The sequence below is a fragment of the Leuresthes tenuis genome, unplaced genomic scaffold (assembly GCF_036924035.1).
Source record: "Leuresthes tenuis unplaced genomic scaffold, fLeuTen1.0.hap1 SCAF_16, whole genome shotgun sequence".
Lineage (NCBI taxonomy): Eukaryota > Metazoa > Chordata > Actinopteri > Atheriniformes > Atherinopsidae > Leuresthes > Leuresthes tenuis.
The window spans coordinates 8,964,302-8,987,041 of NW_027325370.1; the positions used below are offsets into that span (position 1 = coordinate 8,964,302).

Consider the following 22,740-nt stretch of genomic DNA (forward strand, 5'->3'; position numbering starts at 1 on the left):
GGAGTGCCAATGCTCAATTAAAGCTTCATGCGTTTTTTCTTCATAAACAAATTGCAGACTACTTAAAGAGCATTGCATTGCCTGGCTAATGATTGCTTTTGAACTTAAGAAAGGGCAGATTCATAATGTCTAAGGTACGCAAACAAAGCAAACACATCTGGGCTGAATTGACGCTGTCAGTGTATAAGGAGCCAGAGAGAATGCCTTTGTGCTACTGTGACTCACGATAACACATTGATTGTCTCCAGCTCAGAGACAAAGAGATGGAAAGCAAAGGGGAGCCTCTTCCCATCAAAAGATGCAATTAGCATTTTACAAGAGGCTACTCTTGTTATACTGAGACACGTGCGCAGTAAAGTTTAATAAAATCCCTCCTTCTAGTGCCAAGGACCAGTCTCTTGTTTTAAAGTTTATAAAATATGCATAGCGTACCAGGTGTCTTGCATGTTAAGTTAATTTTACAGCAGATTTTATCATGAATGATGACACAAAGGGTTTTTTTTTCAAAGATCTCGGGTCCCATGTGTTATCGGAAATTTCCCGTCAGCAGCAGCAAACTCTAAACGTAGCTCTTTCGTGCCAGTAATATACAGCCTCATCAGTATTATTCATAAGATTGATTTCAAGGAGAAACTATTAAGGTTTTACTCTTACTGAGGGCCTACTGTTTTCCTGCTGATACAACATAGATTATTTCCTCAGTAGCAAAGGGCAGAAGAGCTACATTTTATGTGTAACACTGGGAACTATCCACTGAGCAAGATCGCATACTTGAATTTATGACATATTTATGATATTTTGTTTAAGGTGCACATTTACCTTACAGAATAACTTATGAGCTTTCAGCATTGGCTTGGTATGTAACACCCTAGTGTTGTGACAGATGGAAATTGATGCTGTAACTTGGCAAAGGGACAAACTTAACAGTAAGTTAAGTAAACAACAGACAACAACCAGAAGCCTATTCATTCTTGTAAGGACTGTGGTACTTTTCTGTATACAGATTTGAGACAATATGTTGATAATTATTCAAAACGAAATACTTCCCTGCACCTAATGTGTATCTGCTGAAGGCGTCCCTTGTGTTTAATTGTGCAAAAGTTTTGTTTGGGTTTTACTGTAGATGTACAACAACTAAAAGGCAGCTATCCTGTTACATGATTAATTTACACTGTAAGTTGGTTAGCAATTTTGTAACTTACATCTATGTAACTTGATCCCTTAACATGCCAAAGTAAGAAACAACCCTGTCCTGTAAGGCTGAATACAACTAAGACTGTAAGTATTGGATCTGAGGTGGGATGAAAATGACCTGTGTTGACCTCTTTATACATTTAGCATCTGAGAAATCCATATTTTCTTTTACAGCAATTATATCTATCTAGGCTAGGATCTCATATAATGTGGTTTTTTGACATGCTGTTTCACTATAGATAACTCAAGGTGAATGTCATTGCTATTCATAGCATGACAATGTCATCCTCTATCCCTGTGATAGTAGGGGATGGGTAAATGTATATATGCCCTAATGTTAAATAAGATGCAATCTATTCTAATCATTCATAATAAATATAATTATAATCCAAACATGGTTTTAGTTTATTCTAAATGTGAGCTATTATCTCTCTATTATTAGTTTATTTAATCAATTACCACACTTTTGTAATTCAACATATCCCTTCCTGAGTGCTGATATCAACTGATATCATCTTCTCCCATAAGACTCTACGTTTCCACTGTCCTTTTACTCTGCCATTCTTTCACAGTATGAATAGTAATTGCTACAGATTAAAATGCTGGAAAAGTCCTACTTATTGTCCTTTCTGACAACAAGACAGATTCTTTTTAACTCCCTTTGAGATCCTTGTTTTCTAACTTGCTCTAAACCACAACAAATAAAGATCCCTCCATCGTTTTCTCCCACAAGGTCACAGTCACAGTTTACATTAACTAAACACATGGCTCATGTTGTACCATATACATCCAGTCACGCGGCATCCACCATCTCTACCAGTGTTATCTCAAACCACCATGGGAGTGTCTGAGAAGACGGAGCTAATGGACTCTGCTACTGATTTCCTCCTCTTCCCCTTCATAAGAGAACCAGCCTCTGCATCCAAATCATCATCGTCCTCATCCCCATTGGGGTTCAGCTTGCCATTCTGGCCCTGCAGGTCCTTGGAGTCTATGAACGCCACATGTCTGTTCAACTCAGCCTTGAGTGCCTGGTCGTCATGGGTCGGAGTGACGCTGAGCATTGAGGAGTGGATGCTGTCTTCACCTCTATTCTTACCCTTGTTAGGGCAGCAGAAACAGCGGCATGGCGTCAGGTAAAGGTACACAAGCACCAGCACCACACTGGCCAGACAGCCTATCAAGGTAGTGTAAGCTGTGTTCAAAGTCTCCCCGTTCCCATGCATGGTAAAGTTGTGAACCTTGAGCACCACATAGACAGTTTCATTTAAGGTTTCGCTCATAGCAAAGCATGTGTAAGTCCCAGAGTCATCAGACCTCACCGGACTTATCCGCAGGCTGCCATCTGGCAAGACTTTTGCTGTCTGATTGCTTCCAGGTGTCACCAACACATTACCAGGCATCGTCCAGATCTTTGACATGTCCCTGTGTTTGGTGTCGCAACTAAGGATCAGTGTTTGCTCCAGAAAAGCCTCTTCATCCGCCTCCTTGAATGTGCTGCAGTTCATGCTTTCACCACTGAGATCGAAAGCACCTACTTGGGTTTTTTGTGGGCCAGGCAGAATGCATGTATAGTTGTCCTTAAAGTCCAGGGCAGAGTTGAACTTTCGAATGTACCAGTGGGCAAGAAGTGTGTAGAGATCACAGTGACACAGCAACGGGTTATTGTGGAAGTAGAGGCCATTTTTAATCCAGGCGGGCAGCGCCTTTAGCTCTTCAATGGGCAACACCTTGATCTTGTTGGACGACACATCCAGAAGGCTGAGCTTCTCCAGGCGGGACTTTTCCCTGACCAGCTCCACAGGGAAGCGGGAGATTTGGTTCTGACTAAGGTACAGCTTCTGAAGGTTGATCATGCTAGTAAAGGCTGAGCGGTCAATCTGTGAGATTTTATTATTGTACAGCAAGAGAACCTCCAGGTTGACCAAAGGCTCAAAGATGAACTCATCCAGCTGCTGCAAATTGTTGGACGACAGGTCCAGGTAGCGCAGGTGCTTCACATTTATGAATGCCTCTGAAGAGAGGAAATGGAGATTATTGTGGCTGAGCAGGAGGTTATGAAGATTTGGGAGCTTGACTGGTGTCCACTCGGATCGAAGCCGCACTATCTCATTGTAGCTAAGATCCAGTACAGCAGTGTAGTGGGGCAGTTGAGTGGGGACGGTGGTTAGATTCATCTTTGAGCAGCTCACTATGTTTGAGGCGCAGATGCACGTCTTATGACAGTTCAGTGCAGATCCTGCTGCCTCTGGAAGCCAGAGGAGAGCCACGCAGAGGGAGAAGAATAGGGCCGATCTCTGACACCTACTCCAGTGAGGTAATTTTTCCAATAGGCTGTCACCTCTTCTGGTGGAAGGCTGCAACATCCTAGCGGTTGTTCCGAATCCCAGGGAGAGTGACTATGATCCCATTTTTAGAAAAAAGCATGGAAGAGCTGCTGAAGGATTCCCGGGCACTCTGCAGATTGAAGGCTGAAAAAGAACAAAAAGATGAGAGGAGGAGGAGGGAGGGAGGGAGGGGGGGGGTGTTGTTGTTGTTTTTCAGATGGATTGTTCTTTTAAACACAAAGGTGCAACACTGATGCAGCGGAGAATACATATTCTAATGACTATACTACAAAGAAAAATCTTTCATTTACAAAATGTATTTTAAAATCAAAACGCCATAGAAATCCATCACACAGCAAATCAAAACACTTCAACTTGCTATTGTCCTCTTATTGAATAACAGATCTTACAACACCAGACTGCTGGTTTCTGATGTTTATTTTGAGAAATTTTAAGAAACAGCCATAAAACATGCCCATTCTCAGTTAGACTATCAATACACAAAAATAAGTACATCTTCATCAGTAGATGATATTACTTTCAATATGACCGGCAAGTCACCCAAAGGCAACTACTTAAAGTGTCTACGTAAATGTTCTTACATTTCCCACCTCTGTGTCTTTCCTCCTCTTCTTCTGTCTTCCTCACGTGCACACAACACAAACTTTCCCCTGCGGCTTTGCGCGTCTTCTTTACAATAACTACATACACACAAACCCGGTACTCACGCTAACCCATGTGCATTCACACTCCTGGAAAACATTGCATTGATTTTCTTTCTCAGTCTGTTTCCCCGTTTCTGCCTCGCCATCTCTTACTCTCCCTGACACGAATACAGTTGCACACGTTCACGCAAAGAACAAATAAAGGGTTGCCTGTACGGACGCAAAATTATGCAAATATTTACATCGTGTCATGTTCTCTAAAGCCCTTGCCTAGAGCTGTGAAAGCGTTTACCATTTGGTTGGAAAATAAATTAGCAAAACATGCAAATATCCGAGGAAAAGATGGAGAGGAAAACACTTGCCTGCAACCGGGATGCAGCAGCGACGCTGATTTCCTTAAAACAGGTCCTCGTTTGTTTACAGCGCGACTGCATACAAAATCACCCCAGTCTGACTGAATTTCCTTGCTGAGGACAACACCGATGCAGGGAGGAGGGAGAGCACTAAGATCTCTTCGCCAAAATAATCCTGGTCCACGGCATCCAACACCCGATGCAAAATTACGCAAAAAAGAAAAAAAAAAGATTACGTAAAGGGCAGAAAACAACCGTTCGTTTAGCAGACAATTGTCGATGAACGATTGTGTTTTAATCAGCTGTCTTTGATATCAAAGGAACAAACTGCTCCGGGTGCGCACGAGCGAGCATCCGGCCTCTGCACATTATTGGCGCATTTTGGGCAGGTCCGTCTCATGTCGTGTCTCATCAGCAGCCATGGGGATAATTAAGAATGAGCAGTCTGTTGAAGACAAGCTTCCTGTGGCTCCACACAGGCCTGCTGCTGCTTTCTCTGCACAGTGCTGCTGCGGCTGCAGTGGCTGACGTGTTTCGGCAGCAGTTATGCGCTCAAACCCAGAAGGCGCTGTTTACTGAAAGTGACCGCGCAAAAGACGCACTGAAACACCACGAGAGAAAATGGACAAGTCCATTTCCAGCTTTTCAATGACATTTGATATCTCAAAGCAGAGCAATTTGTAATATTGATAATGAGATAAGTCCATAGCCGTCTAACAGTAAGACACAGCCTACTCGCCTCTAGACATCCTTCCTTCTCTTCCTTCAACTCCATCATTACCACAAGCAAAAGTATAAATCTTCATACCTTGACTCCAGTACTTTTATTGTGTACAGGATCACAACAAATCTAAATGCTGGTCATTATAATTCTCTGCCAATCCTCTGCTTCCCCTCTGGTTCTCAAGCTCTACGAGATAAGAGATTTCCCTGCATCTCTTAGAATATGGCACAGTTTTCTGGTACAACACAGAGCTGAGCGCTTGGTTGGTTTGATGTTCCTGTTGGGTAAAATAAGTGGCATATTTCACTATCATGTGGTTAAACGTGATGCGAAGCTGTCCAACGTTTTTCCCTCTTAATTCCATCCTTGCTTCCCATATGACAGCTGAGTTAACAGTGACAATGTATTTAGAGCACTGCCTCTATTCTTATTTAGTCACCACATGCAGGTTCTCACAGAATGGACCATAAGAAATAATTTCATAGCAATATATTTTCTTAACCTTTATCATACATTTGTTGTCACTTTATGGGCTATAATTGGTGATTTAGATTAATGGAAGGTGTTACCAGGTGTTTCAACTCTGGTCACTGGCAGCTCAATTGTAACTTAGAGGGCCTTTAAACCTGAAGAAATGTAAAGCTGAAATATTTCTTAACTATATCTAGTTGTTTATCAACCCAAAAACATACAGTTTTTAATATGAAGAGCAGGGGATAATTGTATGGATGAGAGCCTTGGCAGGGCAGACGGCCACCAAGCTGACCGGCTTTACAATGATTCCCACACACACCTCAGGCTATTCTTACTCACTGTGCACACTTTGTTTATGTATTTGGTTAGGTCTGTGCTGACTGAGCAGGGGAAAACCTTGTCATTTTTTTCGTGTGAATACACCCACAAAGTGCTTTTTGAGATTTTCTCTGGAGGTTTTCCTGAATTCACAGATCTGCAGCAGTGAGTCTTAGCTTTGGCAAAGCTGCGAGGGCCGGTGCGTTGCCAGTAAGCTGCTAGCCCCCTACTCACCAGAAATCCTACAATAAATTAAGATAGCAACAAAGGACAATGGCTCATTTTAATGTCATGAAGTATACTCTGATTATACAATAACATATTCTATTTTTGAAGTTAATACACCAGGTAATCAGCTCTGTAGCATCCCTGTTATTGATATCAATCTCAAAGTTGGACCTAGGAGTTTAGGTTACTCTAAATGGCATCCATGTCACATCAGAGCTCCTTTTTCTCTTGTGTGCCCTTGTTACACATCCCCTGTAAACAAAAAAAAAAAAACTAAAGGTCTATCATTATATGATAAATACGTTAGTTCAAATTATCCATGGAAGAGAAAGTATATGTAAGACTTTAACCTTTAATGACTTGCTGTCCTTTGAATGTCACCTTAATTTTGTTTTGTTGACATCAGGTTCAACCTTTTCTCTTCTGTCTCGGAGCAATGCATCCCACCTGTGCAAAACAGACAGGGCTGGCACACTATAACTACAGAAACTCTGCTTGAGCTGGAGAGACCTTGACGATATGTGCTTTGGCAGGTGAAACAAATAGATTCGAAGCAGACAATGGTGGACTATGCCAAATCAATTTCCCATGTGAAGTGAATCCTCTGAAACAAGTCTAACTTGTTTCCAGGTAAAAGCAAACAGTGTTTAGACTATACACTCACTGATGTGTTATACTAACAGACAATACACAGTATTATATGAAAAGTGTTCTTGCTTTTTCATTGCACTTTGCATAATTTTCCTGGAAATTAAGGTACAAACCAGTGTGACTGAACATACTGTGAAACCTTTGTTTGACCGGCCTTGTAGCACTGTGACTCTGGTGAGATGGAGCTGAAAGTGATTAATGTTCTGTTCGACTCCACTTCCTGCAGTGATAGGGATAGTGTTGCCTGGCAACTGCCTGCAGTCTTTCATTGACTGGTTTGGCTCTGTGGCAAATCTGGGGTGGCCTCGTCTTCTCTTGTTCTTGCACATACCTGCTCAGATGTGGTGTCTGGGGCAAACTTGACGACTCAGTATCCGCAAAACTTAGAGAATCAGGGCCTCTTTACAAGCTTAGGGACTGACAGAAAAACATTGGTCCGTAGAGGTTCTTTTTATACCACAATTAATTTGTATGTGTAAATTATCTAACAGGCAGAAATTAGACAGAATATCTGTCTTTTTTTGGCAAAACAGTCAAGACTAGCAGAGCTCCATACTGACTAATACTTCAGGTATGACAGCATTGTTAGATGACTCTTGTAGCCAGCATCTTAGAGGCCATTTTTCATGTGAGGTTAGCTGTAATTTGAACTAATATATGTATGGTAAATGGTAATGGTTAATGGTTAATGGACTGTACTTATGTAGTGCTTTTCTAGTCTAGTTGACCACTCAAAGTACTTTCACACTACAAATTACACACTGCTACAGCTTGTCTTAGTCTAATTTTACAGGCAACACAGTGCTTTCTTCTGTATCACACACATTCACACACCCTATATACCAAATATATCATATGACATTACAAATGACAGCAGGTGCAAACCCTGAAATTTCAATCTACACCTGTGTGGATGATCAGTGCACATTTTGAAGCCCGATAACACCACAAAATTATGTTTACATAAACCACCCTTTTGCTGCACTCCACCTGGCTGATCTGGTGACTTGGCAAACATACCCTCCTGTCACCAAGTTGAACATAACATTCAATACAGTGAGATGCCATGCTGGCTGCAAACATTGCATCTGTAGCTGTTTCTGCAGTAATCTATGGCATCAGATTTCTTTGAGGAAAGAGGTTGCAAACGGTTACATATTTTATGTACCTTTCAGCTCAACATTTATCTTGGCACACATTGCCAGCCATGACTTATTCAGTATAGACACAGGACAAAATTATCATTGATCTGAATTTGTATTTGTGCCCATTTGATGCAGCCCAGTTCCCTCTTTTTTAGTTCCTTCTTAATTGGTTCCCAGAGATCCACTTCTGTGGGAAAAATGTGGCTCCTCTGTTGTATAATGCCCCACTGTGGATGTGGCCAAGTCACCAAAAAGTTAGGATGCTGTGTTAAACATGAATGAAAGTAAAATGTGATGAAAAAAAACATGCTGCTTTTTAATTAGACACACAACAATAAAAAAAAAAAAAAAGTCAGGGCACAGTCCACCAAACACTGGAGCAGTTGTGTAATACTACAAAGGAAAAAAAAATACTTGGAGAATATGTGTCAGTGAATCAGATTTGTTGGCAACACATCAGTAACATGTTTGGTTGTGTTTTAGAAGAAAAGGTAGGGAGGGGGTTCACACAGTGTCCCAACTTTTATGCAAACTGTTGTTCCAGCTAGTTGCTAAATGGATGTGTCGGCAGTGTATGATGTCTTTTTAGGGCTTCTTTATCGAAAAGAAACCTCCTCAATAAAACTAAACACAGCACCAAAAGAGTAAGATGCTGGATAAACAGATTAACAATCAGCTAAAACTCATTATGGGAGCGACAACCTTGACTAATGAGTATGTCTGGCACATTCATACAATGAAAACATTGATTAAAGCAGCTTTAAAGTAGTAACTGAACTGTTGACAACTGAGCGTTTTTTTAAACACATTTGTGTGAGAATGTTTGCTACAATTTGAAAGGACTTCTGACAAATTTCTGGATAATTTTTTCTCTTGAAAGTTTTACTAAGCTGAAGCGCTTTAATTGATCTATTCCCATTTATTTCCGTCTGGTATTGTTCGTGAAAGGAAACAGAAGGACAGCTTGTAACAACAATAACGTATGAATTCTAAATAAATCAGTCAAATAGCGGTGTGTGTGACGCAGGTAACTGTAGCTAAGTGAGGTGTTTATATCCTCAGAGGTCAGGTTGCCCTCATGCTGTATCACTTCCTTCTGGCTTGAAAAAAAAAAAGAATTTGAAACAAGTAGATGCAGGGATAGTCTCAAAGGAGAGAAAAAAATTGCTGTAATCTTTCTTTAGCTGTCTGGTCGGCTCTTCGTTTCCATGGTAACACAACTCTGTTTTTTGTTTGATCAGAAGTGAAAGGACCACACAAGGTCAATCATATCCTTGAGAAGAAGCCCACATGGATGGAACATGCTTCCATAAAAGCAAACTGTCGGTAATCTCGGCATGTCTTGTTCTCCCATCGCTTAGCAACAGACCGTGCTTGAGCCAGTTGTGCGTTAATGGCAGAGACCACGACTTTAAATCATGGAGGAAGGGGCTGCAGTGAGGCCCTGCGAGCTCCAACAATAGATGTAATCAGGAGGCAGGAAGCTCACTGTTTAAAGTAAAGTCATCACTATTGCAGCAACAAGCTTTACTGTAGTATCTATCTTTAATTATTTCTGTCAGGTGTTACTGACAGGGCTCATTACAGAGCTATTTTAAGCTGCAACTGGGAAACATTGAATTTGCAGGTAATGGCACCGTAAAAGACAGGCAAAACAAAAGATTAAGTCTTGTGTCATTGATGTTCAGAGACAATTAATAGAGATAGACATTGCAGAACGAGGTATTTACCAGACAGTATTTTTAATACCTATTAATCCCTTTCTCAGGGCAAAGATAAAGTAGTAGTTATATAGTGGCTGTGCCCAGTGGAGACAGATTATTCTCAATTAATGGAGTATATTGGAAAACAAAGATAATCCTTTGTGTTTACGATAACAGCCATGTGCCTGCACTATGTGCACAATGCACAATAAGAAGAGGGTCCCAGGAAAAGAAAGGAAAAGAGTCTAAATAGTCAGTGACCCAGCTGTTGTTTGACTTCTTGTGTTTGGAATAAGAATTCAAATAGAATATCTGCCACACAGAAATTATAGTGGCAGTGTTAGCCTGCAGTGTGGGTATGCTTCAACATGCTCAAGTGTTTTATTCCTCCTGTTCAGTTTTTGACTCAATGTTTCTTGTAACTTCATACCATCAGAGCCTGTCAGGGATGTACAGCAGGTGAAACAGCAGTCAACACACAGCCTACTTACTTGTCAGAGAAATGTCCCATCCATTGCAAATAACTGAGAGCCAGAGTCCCTCTTGTTATCTTTGCTAAAAGCCCATCAAACAAGAGTGGGCCAGTTAAATTGCTGACCTGCAAGGCTTGTTTGCAGAGCACTTGGCTTTTTTTTACCCTCACTTTTCACTTTGCAGCGCCTGTGTTCATGGCCAATAGTGGCAAAAAGAGCCTGGGTGAAGAGGTCTTCACTACAGCTCTCCAGTCAAACAGCAATGATTGAGCTCCAGGGGTGACAGAAAATTACATCGTGTTGGAGTGCAGAGCTGCGATAAGACTGAATCGTCTTGGATTTCTTTTATACCGATAAATCATGGTTCCATGTTGAGATGTTTAACCATTTCAAAAAAGAAGATGCAGAGCATATATCAGTCAAATGAAGCACAATGCGACAGTTTGAATTCTGCATTAACCAAATGGATCACAGAAGCTTTTAACAGGATTGGAAATGGGCTTCTTTCTAAAACCTCATAGGACTAAATACGGAAACATGACTTGATAAATGGCTCAGTGCTATATGATACAAGAAGGGAGTGTTATTGAGTGGCTGAGTGGCAATATTTCAGGAGTCAAAACATAGAGAAGATTAAGGAGCCTGCTCGCATGAATCTGACGCACCTTTACATGAAATTAAATTAAATGAAATTAAATGAACCATTGATTAAGTGGATGGATCAGAAGTTGCTTGGTGGTGGGTGTTTGGTAGGTCACAAAGGAAAAGGGAGAGTGTGCGGAGAGATGCCAGGCTGAAAGATCCTTGAGGAAAGGAGAAAGAAGGGAGGCAGGACGAGAGAGTTGGACAGAATGTCCTTTGGCTCTGAGGGCAAGTGTCTTATTGCATCATTAGATCGGGGTGTTAACTGTGTGCCTTTATTTATTCAGCTGGGGGTGGTGAATAATGGAGCACACATGCAAGGCTTTCTTGTCAACAGAGTTGAAGACATAGCCAGCTGATGGGAGGCAATGCTCCAATTTTACTTGCATGTGTATATCAGTACTTATGCGTCAGTGTAATTGAGAGAGCACTTCCACAGTTTATGGGCACAACGATCTATCTGACGCTTCTAAAATTAAGTATCATGCTTTAAGCATTCAGCCACCTCCTTCTTCTTTCCCGTCACTCACTGTTTGACTGTCAGATACTGGATTGAGATCCATTGAGGTCTCCCTTGAGGATCACTTCCTCTCGTTTCCTCTGAACTCTGGCATCAGTCAAAACATAAACTTGAATGCCCTGATTGCATAAGACAAATGCTTCATGCATGACAACCCAGCAGTGACTCTAGCATGAGTAAGAGGATTTTATAAATAGGTTTTAGGCTTTCCCCTTTTTTAATCAATCCTCACTCTTAGCTCTATCCTGCCAGCATTTCTTTTCAATCCCAGCATGCAGTAAACAGACAGCAGACCCATGTTAAACTGCAGCTGGCCCTTGTGGTTATTATATAATGACTGTGAAAGCCCATTGCAGTATATGATAAGGAAGTGAATGAGTCAGTAACTTTGATGCTGCAGGACTGATCTATTATTCAGGTGTGTGTTCACCCCAGGAGCTCTGCCTTTTGCCAATCTTCTGGTCAAGACTCAGTCAGCCTGTAAACAGACATCCGAGGTGAACAAGCTCACTAAGGCATTGCGGCACTCCTCCAACTGTCTAAAATATAGTTTTAAAAGGCAGAAATTATTTCTACATATAAGAAAATTCACCAAATTGAGATTTACACTGAAAGGAATACATTTTGACATAGGTGTTACCAATAGCAATAATCTTGGGGCTTTTGAATACAGAAGCCTTGACCGCAGTTGTTATTAATTTAGAACCAAAAGTTGATTGTTGTATTATTTCGAGAAAACAAAGCTTGTTTTCACATGATAATAAGCTGATTTATCTACTTTTCTCAAGACAGCTAGCTTTGATTTTTTTAAATAACAAGATGATTATTGTGAGCTCAGAAATAAATGGTTTCTGTTTCAAAACACTTAATCTATCACTCATTGTCACTGTCATGAAAGTTGGGGAGAATCTATAATATCAAGTCAAGGTTGACAATTGTAAATGTGTTTGCTGCTCTGAGTTCAGTAAACCTCTGCTCTTGAGCATAGACAGTGGTATCACTACACTACACTTAAGCCAGTAGTTGCCTTTCAGGGCAGATCCACTGGGTGAGGTGATGTGAGAATAAATTTGACCAGGCTGAAATAACATAAATACATTAACCCACTATCTTGAGAAAACAAACCCTGTTACCTTGAGATTATGACATAATGAACCCATTAAGACAACAGAACGGCCTTTGATATTATGAGAAAATTAACTTGTGATAATCCATCTATCCATTTTCTAAACTAACTAAATCTACTTCATGGTTGTGGGGGCTGGTGCCTATTCCAGCTGCCATTGGGTAAGAGACAGCAACACCCTGGACAACTCGACAGTCCATCCCAGGGGCCAACACACTGACAAATGAGACAATCAACAATGCATATCTTTAGACTATGAAGTACTTGGATGAACATGCAAACTCCACATAAGAATGCTCCAGCTGACATTTGAACCTGAAACCTTCTTGCAGTGAGGTGACAGTGCTAACCACAGCACAGCTGGAGACAATGATATTGAAAAAAAAGATCAAGTTCCAGTATGGACACTTGGCTGCTGTAGTTAAGCATCAATTTTGCCACAACAATGTGAAAGTGAACCTACCTGAACAATACTAGCACCATGAATCTAAAGCAACTAAACGGAATTCAAACATAATTTTATTATTATATGCTTTCATTAGGAATAAAAATGTTGTGTATAAAAAGTCCTGTTTAGGTAGAGCTTTTCTTTTCACAGTATTTTAATTTTCCAGTACAAAAGCAAAGCCCATACTTCTGTTTAATCTGTAGTTTACAAGAGAAATTAAGAATGCGATCACAGACTACTTTGTTTACAGTACATGAAGACTGAACTTCAGGGAAGAAAAAACAGTTGGCACGACGCCTTAAAAAAACTGAACATTAAATCCAGGAAGGTGGCCAGTGAGCTATAAAGTTCATGAAATACTCATAATTTTGCATGCTCGTACCATTTGATTCTGTGTAATTGCAGCCATAAGAGGTCCTTCATCAAGAGAGAGTAGACAAGTAAGTGATTGCAAGCAGGTGTGGAAATTATCCTGAAAAGCTGCACTAATTAAAAAGTGTCACTGATTCTGTGTGTTCTGCTCTTATTTCTTGTTGTGGTCATTCAAAGGACTGTGAATGCAAAAATTGTAAATGCATTATCTCAGTTGCACATTTGTTGGAAAACTGAAATCATTTAAAAAGACCAGATGATTTTAGCTCCTCTTCAGTCAGCTTCACATTAGAATGCTACTAAGCTAACATTAAACTTACTTTTTGTCCACTTGGGAGCAGCAGAAACAAGTTTTGACAGTGAAATGGTTAACTTTCAAACTCATATGGTCAAAATATCATTAATAAGTAACATTGAGCAACATTATCATTAATTTATTTTTTTGTGTCTCTGTCAAGATGACTGCTGTAAGTTTTTTCAACAGCTCCATCAGCTGCTCAGTGTGATATTTGGTGCAACGCAGGAATCGTCAAGTAGATATTTTTTACCTTCCTGTTGTATCTGAAACAGAAATTACAGTCATAACGATGCTTTTTAATAATGATTTTAGAAATATTGTCCTCACCTTTCAGTTTACATGAGGTCATTTGGTGCATTTCCACACAAAAGTATCAGTTTTAGCAGTTCTAATCACATTTTAAAATGGAGGATCTCAGAACAGTCTTTCATCCTTGCCAGTGTTTTTTTGTAAAGTTCTGGTGATTAAATTTGGATTTCTTTAGCCTTGAAATTCACTGGATTACTCATTCGCAAAGCTCCTGCAGGCCCTGATGCCATTAGATTTAGTGCCTGACATTTTTGTCGTGTTAATGGTTGTCGAGGGACGTCTTACACATTGCAACCCAAACCATCACAAGAAGGATATTAGTTGTGTAAATTGGGCCAGTGTCAGTGTGTAATCATCGTCTGTTATGGTAACAACCTTGTGAGCTTTAAGGGATTTATAAGGCCTTCTCTTACTCCTGCTTCTCAATCTCATCTGTCTGCTCCCAGCAAAGTGCGGACAGTTTGTGGGAAACTGCGTTTAATACACTGTGATTTCTACTGTCATTTCTACTGTCATTCGTATTTAAAATAACAAGTCATTTTAAATTTTTTCTCTGTAAGTAAGCAGCTCCCTGATTTATAGCACAGAAAGACTGAAATCAGTACGAAACGTATGTCTGGCTCTGTCCCACAAATCTGTGGAACACCACCTCTAAACTCACTTATCAGTGTTGTTAAATTACAACAAAAACTATGTAAAAAAATAGTTACAAAATAGTTAGCTGACTATCTGCAGACTTCTTCCTCATCCTTGTTTAGTATTGTCATTAAGCTGGTCTATTCTATGTTTCTTGAACAGTAATGAGTGGTATCACTTTTGCCATCTAAAAGGTCAAACTTAAGCTTTGTTCTAGTATGACTTGGCAAGTAAACATAGAAAAATACTCTTTGAATAGGCTGAGTCCTGAATGTGTCTCAGCTGCTATTGGACCACATGTTTGTTAGTGAGCGACCAAACTGAAAGCTGCCTGGCTGTATTTAATTTTGTCACCCTTCTAAATGCTGACAGCTGGCTTGCATTATTAACCATGCAGCATCTGTTTGGATTTCACAACCTCATCTCCCTCCTCCGCCTCCCCATCTCGCCTGCAGGACTCAGCTTTCTGTGGCTCTAATTAGGGCAGAAGACATGAGAGACTGCAGTAGAGAGAATACTGAAATAAGGGTGGAGGAGAAAGAGACGACACATGCACTGCACTGTTTCTGACTGCAGTCCGTCGTGGAAGATTTTACGTTCTGACAGACCACCACCAGCACATTGTGCCCCAACCCACTAACAGAACCACTGAGAAAAATGTACTAAAATGTGACAAGTTTGCATGTCAGTGTTTCACTTTTGCAGACCTCTGGCATTTGTAAGGTCTCAAATATGTATTTCATGACGATTTCTGTCACCTAATATTCATTTGCACAGTTAGTAATACTCTTTCACCAGCTGTCAAAGCAGAGAGAATGGGTTGTGCAGTGCGGGCTATGATTGGTATTAAAACACAGCCTGTGAGCCCTGTATAAAACTAACCAAAGTGTACACAAAAGGATATAACCAATAAAAATTCAATTGTAGCATGTTAAATGTCTCATCATTCACAACATTGTATTTTCTTCTTCTTCAAAAAAGCAGTCACTGAAAAGGGAGGCAAAATATTATTTTATTCAAGTTCAAATCAGTTTCATATACGTGCTGCAGAAACCTAATTAGTCTAGTAGAAACTTAACTGAATACAACACTGTTTTTTTCTTTTTCCCTGAAGAAATCCAAGTAAGACAAGATTTTAAACAAATCAACAACCTTTGGGGTTAAACCAAGTTTCTTGAATGGCTGCTCAAGTCTGGCTCCATAATAACTTGAGAATGACATAGTATGGAAGCAGAGGATGTGAGGCAGTAAACGCTCAATTATTTTCATACTGTTGGACTAACTGAGAGCTGCACAGTGGTGTGGTGGTTGGTGCCATCACCTCACAGCAAGAGGGTTTCAGGTTCAATCCCCACCAGGGGCCTCTCTGTGTGGAGTTTGCATTTTCTCCCCGTATATGCATGGGTCCTCTCCGGGTTCTCCAGCTTCCTCCCACCGCCCAAAAACATGCATGTTAGGTTAATTGGTGTCTCTAAAATTGTCCTTAGGAGTGAGCGTGCATGGATGTTTGTCTCATTTGTCTCTGTGTGGCCCTGTGATGGACTCGCCCGATGACCGCTGGGACAGGCTCCAGCCCCTCCGCGACCCGACCAACAGATTAAGCAGGTATAGAAAATGGATGGACTAACTGAAATTCATGTAATTCTATCTAAATATCAGGAGGGTGAGAGTGAGGTGAGTAGCCCCTGACAACATACTCAACTTAACATACTTCAATTTTAGATCTTATGATAACTATGACATATTCTCAGTGACAAGATAAAGTATATTATTTGTACATCTGTAGTTTCAGTGCTGCAGACCCAAATCAAAGCTTAGTGTAAGTGTGGTTTGATTATTGCAGTGTGGTTGTCGCTTCCCACTTAAAGCCTTTGAGAATTTCTTTTACCTTTCCTTTCCTATTTACCTTTTTTTTAAAACCCTATTGCTTTTTTCAATAAGGTTAAGGAAAAGTACTTAGATGGTTGTTTCCACTGTTTCCTCCACTTATGAATTCCCCAGTTGACTTCCTCATTGCTTGCTGATCGCCTCACCCGCTCCTCATTTCTAATTAGCTCACCTACTTTAACTCACCTTATCACCTTGTCTGCTATTTACAGTATACTCCTTGCTTTTCACTCAGCATGTTTACAAAACCCTAAAAGAAAAGCAATTATTGTATAAGTCTGACGAAAACCAGACTTTTATTTATTTATTATTTATTTTTCCCGCTGTCTGCATATATATCAATGGTTGGTGCCAAGGTACATATAATTTTCTTGTACATGCAATTCAATCTTGCCATTTTTCTTATGCATATGTGCAAGTGATGGTGAGTGTGTCCTTCACTAGCCCTCTTTGACCATCCAATCTAACAAGCTTTATTGATTCAAAAAACCTTGATTTAGTCAGAGAGGACTAGAATCGCCAACAGTGGAACACAGAAGGACAGGACAGATAAAGACAAGAGACAGACAGTGACAAGTGTTTGTGTGGTGTGTGTAAAGTGTACTGTGGTGTGTATAGATGAATGTGTGGAGGTTTGTGTTGTGGTCTGATCAGACTTTAAAAGGCATGAAAACATATTAGTCCAACTGAAATCTGAGTTAGCTTTTCTTTTGCAAGTATATATTAACACAGTTTAGTGAGATAGAAATAAAACTACCCGAAGGCATCAGAAATTGGCATTGAAAATCAGCCTATTAAGACAACATGTCAACTCGTGGTCGCTTAAAGCATTTTTCTCTGCTCTAATAAAATCCTGATACTGTAACTGCATTTGACAAAATCAACATTCTTTTTTTATCCCACACAGTTCAAAGCTTTACCACTTCAGACATACAGTCATTAATCTGATTCCCTTCCTGTGCATGTATACAGCCACATGGACAGTGTTAGATTAACTGGCCAGGTTGAACTCTAACTGTAGCTCAATTCAGCTCTGGATGTGACTATGCTGACTGTTCACTGCTACTTCATATTTATTTACCGGCCTGCTGTCTGCATTTGGATCCTTATAACCAGACACATACAGCGTTGTGAGGTGTACTGTGTGTTTTGTGCTAGTAAGATAATGATTTGTTAGACATGCTAACAGGCTAAACTGTATCGAATACTATAAACGTTACAGTGGCCTTACGTGTTTACATGATCATAATACTGGCATTCCAACTTTGAGTATAAAAACACTTTGACAAAGCATCACCAAATAGGATTTAAGTATAGATTTAAGTATGGATCTAGACTCATTAATGAACTCACTTTAGCATATATAAGGCTTATGACAACCAAAAAGTTACGGATCACACCCACTTCAGTATTATAAAAAAGATCAACACGAAGGCAGGGGCAGTGATGATATGCAGGGGTCAAAATGTGTTGTCAGTTACAGAGGATGTCCTGCAAGAGAAAGGACAGTTGAGTGCTCATAAATGCGAACACTGGTCTTGTTATTCGTAATTAAGCTGAGTTCAAACTTCCTGGGGTTAGCAGGCTGGCGAAAGTGAGTCTGGAATCAATTGCAACATGTATTCCTAGCAGCAGAGTCTGTTGATGAATGACGGCGAGGATGTGATGCCTGTGGCCCTGGTTCTGCTTGATATACTGCAGCCATAAATCAACCAGCAGACTGCACTGATTGGTTTCTGTGAAAACTACATAGTGGCTGTGCATGTTTTTAGTTGATAATGTGATTTATACACAGTGCCCTTCATAAATGATGTCCCGTCACAATGATTTGTTACAGTAAGGTTCAGCCTGTAATTTGAATTTCAAATAGGTCTTTATTCTTAAGTTGCTTCAGTGTAAGAGAGAGAAGAATGTGATGCACTAGAATTTGGTATTTCATTAATAGTTTTTAATTAAGCATGTTTGCATATTATCTTGAAGATGGATTTTTTTACTCTAATACCTATAAGCTAAATGGGGCTACAGTCAACAGACAGCACGCTTAGATTAGTACAAAGACTGTGAGAAGCTTCCTTGTGGTTGTATACCTCTGTCAACCACTCAAGTTGTAGATTACATCCATATTTCCATTGTGCCCTTTGATTAGTTGCTCCTTGTCTGAGTCGAGGGTCTTAAAGAAAGATCTTGTTTACTGTTTAGACTTTAAAGCCCCTTGAGGTAATTTTCAATTTGTCCTAAAAACATTATCTTATTATGGTGTAAGTCTCCTGTATTAATGAGTAACTTTACTGAGCAAAACAATCAAAAATAAAAACTTAACTTGACTTTTGGCCACCACCCAGTTCATCACTGAATACAAGTGAAGTTTTTAAGAACCTTCTCTGGAGGCGTTCCTGAGACACTGAGATAATCTAAAAACCTTAAGCCTCTTGATGACCTACAAAAGTCTTACAGGTGATTTTGTTTAAAGTAAAGTATGTTGCACATTTCATTCTGTCCACCTCTATATTCCACCTGGTCCTTTTTTGTAGTTCTCAGTTGTGTATCTCTATAACTGATAGAGGTTGAGACTATAAGCAGCAAAGTTTCTGCAGGCCATTTGTGACTCAGTCAAAGACATCTCACCTCACTTTACCACCATCTAGATGCTGCAAATAGCCAAATGTTCCCTATCCTGAACACAGTCATCTCTAGAGAGTCAGAGTCCAAAGGTATTTCAGAGTGAAAAATTTTACTTTTGAGTTTTGATGTAAGAACGAAAATTTCTGTTTTATGTCCATTTGCAATTAATCCATATGATCATACATTAGCAGATGAATCAGTAAAATAGCATCGCATTTAGCAGCCACTTGGAGAATAAAAAAAAAACTATTATATGGATTGAAGGCCTTATGCTCTTGTAATAAAAGATGCACTGAACATCTGGTGACTTTGCTTGGTTTCATGCATTGTTCGAGTAAGTAATTAGGCAACTAAAATAAACATTTAACTTGAATGACAACAAATTTGAACAAACTTTATGAGGAAAAATACTAACCTCAGTGATGAAAACATGAAACCTGAATGCCTGAAAGTGGAAGCATTATGCACCCATTCTCATTTCTGTAAAAGACTTGGCTCCTTTTTTTGCCTTTCAGTGTTATTATTCATTCACAGGCAGACAGCAGCCCAAGACATCGGCACTCAGTGACTCAGTGTGTGCGGGATGTCAGTGCCAACCTGGAGCCAACAGATAGTGCTAATTGTGTCTATTTGGAATCCAGTGCATGACTCTGGGAAATAAAACAGCTAAAACCAGCTGGGGCCACAGGATGGATAATTATCTGGCTGCATACACAGGACAGGTTGTCCCAGGACTCCCAGCAAGCTATCAAAAATCGTTTCTAGGATTTTTGTTAGTTAAAATAAACGAGTACATTTCATTGTTGCAATTCATCCACCACACTCAAACCCTTGAAGTAAAACATATTCTTTGACTGAAATGTGCCACAATGTGAAAAGATGAGGCACTTTTTCCTGAGCACAGAAGAATGAATGTTTAAAAAATGGCAGGAAAAGATTTGTTGTGATCTACATGCACTATAACTCTATATAACTCTAATGCACAAATGAAGGAGTTAGTGATGCGAGGAGATCGATATTTATTTCATCTTTGTAGGTAAAAAAAAAAACTGAAAGACATTTAACAGGGATTAAAAAACAGTCCATGCAGCCTAATTTGCAATAAGATTTGGCATGATTTGTGATTAGCGGTAAAACGTCATGAATTCACATTGCGGCTCTGAGGGCTCAGTTCAGATGCATATGTGCACCGTCCCTTGTACAGTGAGGAGTAATCACTCATATGTGACCTGAAGTGGATGTTGTTCTTTGAGGTTCTGTAGAAGGATCAAACTTCAGCAATCCTTAAGATACAAATAATATGGTGATTTACAAAATGTATTTCAACATGAACGAATTCTTGAATTATCAATAGCTTTCATTTATTCACTTTCGAAAATACACTCCAGTGTTGCCCTGCATCCTTTTGTGTCACCCATGGGAGCACTAATACCTTGGTTGAAACTATTCAGCTCAGTATGAAGTAATGCAAAAAGATTTTTACAAAACGAGTTATCCGTGGGGCTTTGACGTAAGCCCAATCCTGATCTCCTCCTGTCAGAACTGCGATTGTGCAAAGGGCTTGACAGCGCTGAACATCAAATCACTGAACTTAAATGCACTGAAAGATAGAGAAATGCATCCAAATTTAACTTAACCCAACCCTTCAGGCATGTTTTCAAACCAAAGAAATTTACCTGCACTACTGATTAACTAATTTGCCTGCCGCATCTGTACTTGAATGAAAGCAACAACAAAAAAAGCTTTAGTTCCATGAGCAGTTTTAATGTGAATGATCAGAAAGACATTATTCTGGAATTTCAGGTGATAGTTACTTGTTAAATGTGAGAGCTCCCTCTACTGTTGACATCTGAGATCACAAAGGAAAAGCACATTGGCTCAGTAGCAGTAATGGAGCGTGAATCATCCAACCTGTGTTTTGTTAAACGGGGAGAAAGAAATCAGAGAATAATCACCAATCCAACATGGTTGCAAGCACAGTGACGCAACTCCAAATGGCTGGTGATGCATGCTGTGAGAGGTGTAGAGTGTGCCCTGAGTTTGATGCCGTTGGAAGATTTGGGGGGGGGGGGGGTCATTAGGGGAAGCTAAAGTCTGGGTTACCATGGAAACCATTGTATTTTCCTCCCTTGTGATTGGTGCTGCTGGCATGAGCAAGTATCTGCTATTTCTGTCATGATTCAACACCTCAGACACAAGCGTGGTCACAGGACATACACACATTAACAAACACAAAGACTCCTTTATACTCTCTTTGCTCCTTGAAAATGCCTTGCCAGTGTTGCTATCATCACATCTTGAGCCATTATACATTAAACCCATTGTTTATATTCATCACTTATTGTCTCAGCCCCCTTTCCAATGCTGAGACACATTTTGAGGAAAAATTATTATCTGATTATTTGATCATATGAGCAAGCTGAGCCTCTGAGCAGCAGCAGCCTGATCATCACTTTGTACCTGCCAACAAAAGGCGCCAGGTTGTGAGACAAAGCAGAGCTATGTCAAGCAATCACTGCGATATAAACAGTAACACAGTAATTGGATTGAGAAATGAACATGTGTTCAGATTAACAATTGATTTATCAGTAAAAAGAAGCAATGACTCATGAACTAATCAGGGTTTATGGAGCTTCACGTCCAGTGATGAATGAATCAGTCAACAACCACAGTGTGTGGTTGTCTCAGGAAAGATGTCTCAGGAAAATCCATCTATGTGAAATCCTGCCGAGTAAAGTACATAAACATGAAAAGAGTAGATCTAACATATACAAGAGTATCCTCCATACATCAAAAGGTTTCTCCTTGTGTCTTGTATCTCTATAACAGACTCTTTCCATAGTTTAAAGCCACGAGCTGATGTAGTAAATTTACATATCTACTGTTGCCTATTATCTATTTCTTATCACATAAGACATTTTGTTGTCTTGGATTTGGCCAGAAGTTACTTAACCTTAGAAGTTTCTGGGTTTTTTTGGATTTAAAGAAGCACCAGCATGCAGACAGTAAGAAAATCTATTTTGTGACGTATGGGAAAGTTTTTGTTTGTAATTGCAAATACATTCTGCGTCAGTGGGAGTGCATTATAACTTAAACATACCCCTAAAAGCTGTTTTTGCTCTTGTAATACTCCAACCAGTGCTTTTTAAAAAAAACAATTTTACATTATTTTTTCTATGCTGTAATATTTTTTTTCTTGTTATTGATTTTTTTTCCTCTCTTCTGACAACATTTCTTGTTTCTCAAGTAAAGTCCTGAAAAAGCTCTGTGAGTGTTATATGTACATTTTGCAAGCAAGGCTCCTGTAAATCTTAATCTCAGCTCATTAACATTAACCCCTGGGATTCCTTACTTCTCTACAAATCAATAATCCATCCTCGTGAGAAGGCTTTTGCCTCACTGAGCATCGGGGGAGATCTTAACCAACTGAGCAGAAAGTGACAGAGAATCAGAGAAATACTGATCCTGAAGGTACAAGTGATTGTTTTTGGCACTCCCGTGTCTCTTAGGGGACCTTATGTGGCCTGCAGTAAGATCTCTTGTAGGGCTGAAAAGCAAAGCCATCCTTCCATGAGGACAGCGTAGGTAGCAAGGCACTAAGACCCAGTGGAGAGCAGGGGAGGCT

General features: G+C 39.9%; 1 protein-coding gene across 1 annotated transcript; it reads right to left on the minus strand.

Moving 5' to 3' along the window:
• Window positions 1-4: 4 nt before the first annotated feature.
• On the minus strand, window positions 5-3,674 carry amigo1 (adhesion molecule with Ig-like domain 1). The gene has a single exon (XM_072367697.1). The coding sequence runs from the start codon at window positions 3,558-3,560 to the stop codon at window positions 2,022-2,024; it is 1,539 nt and encodes a 512-aa protein (XP_072223798.1). The 5' UTR covers window positions 3,561-3,674; the 3' UTR covers window positions 5-2,021.
• Between the last annotated feature and the right edge of the window lie 19,066 nt (window positions 3,675-22,740).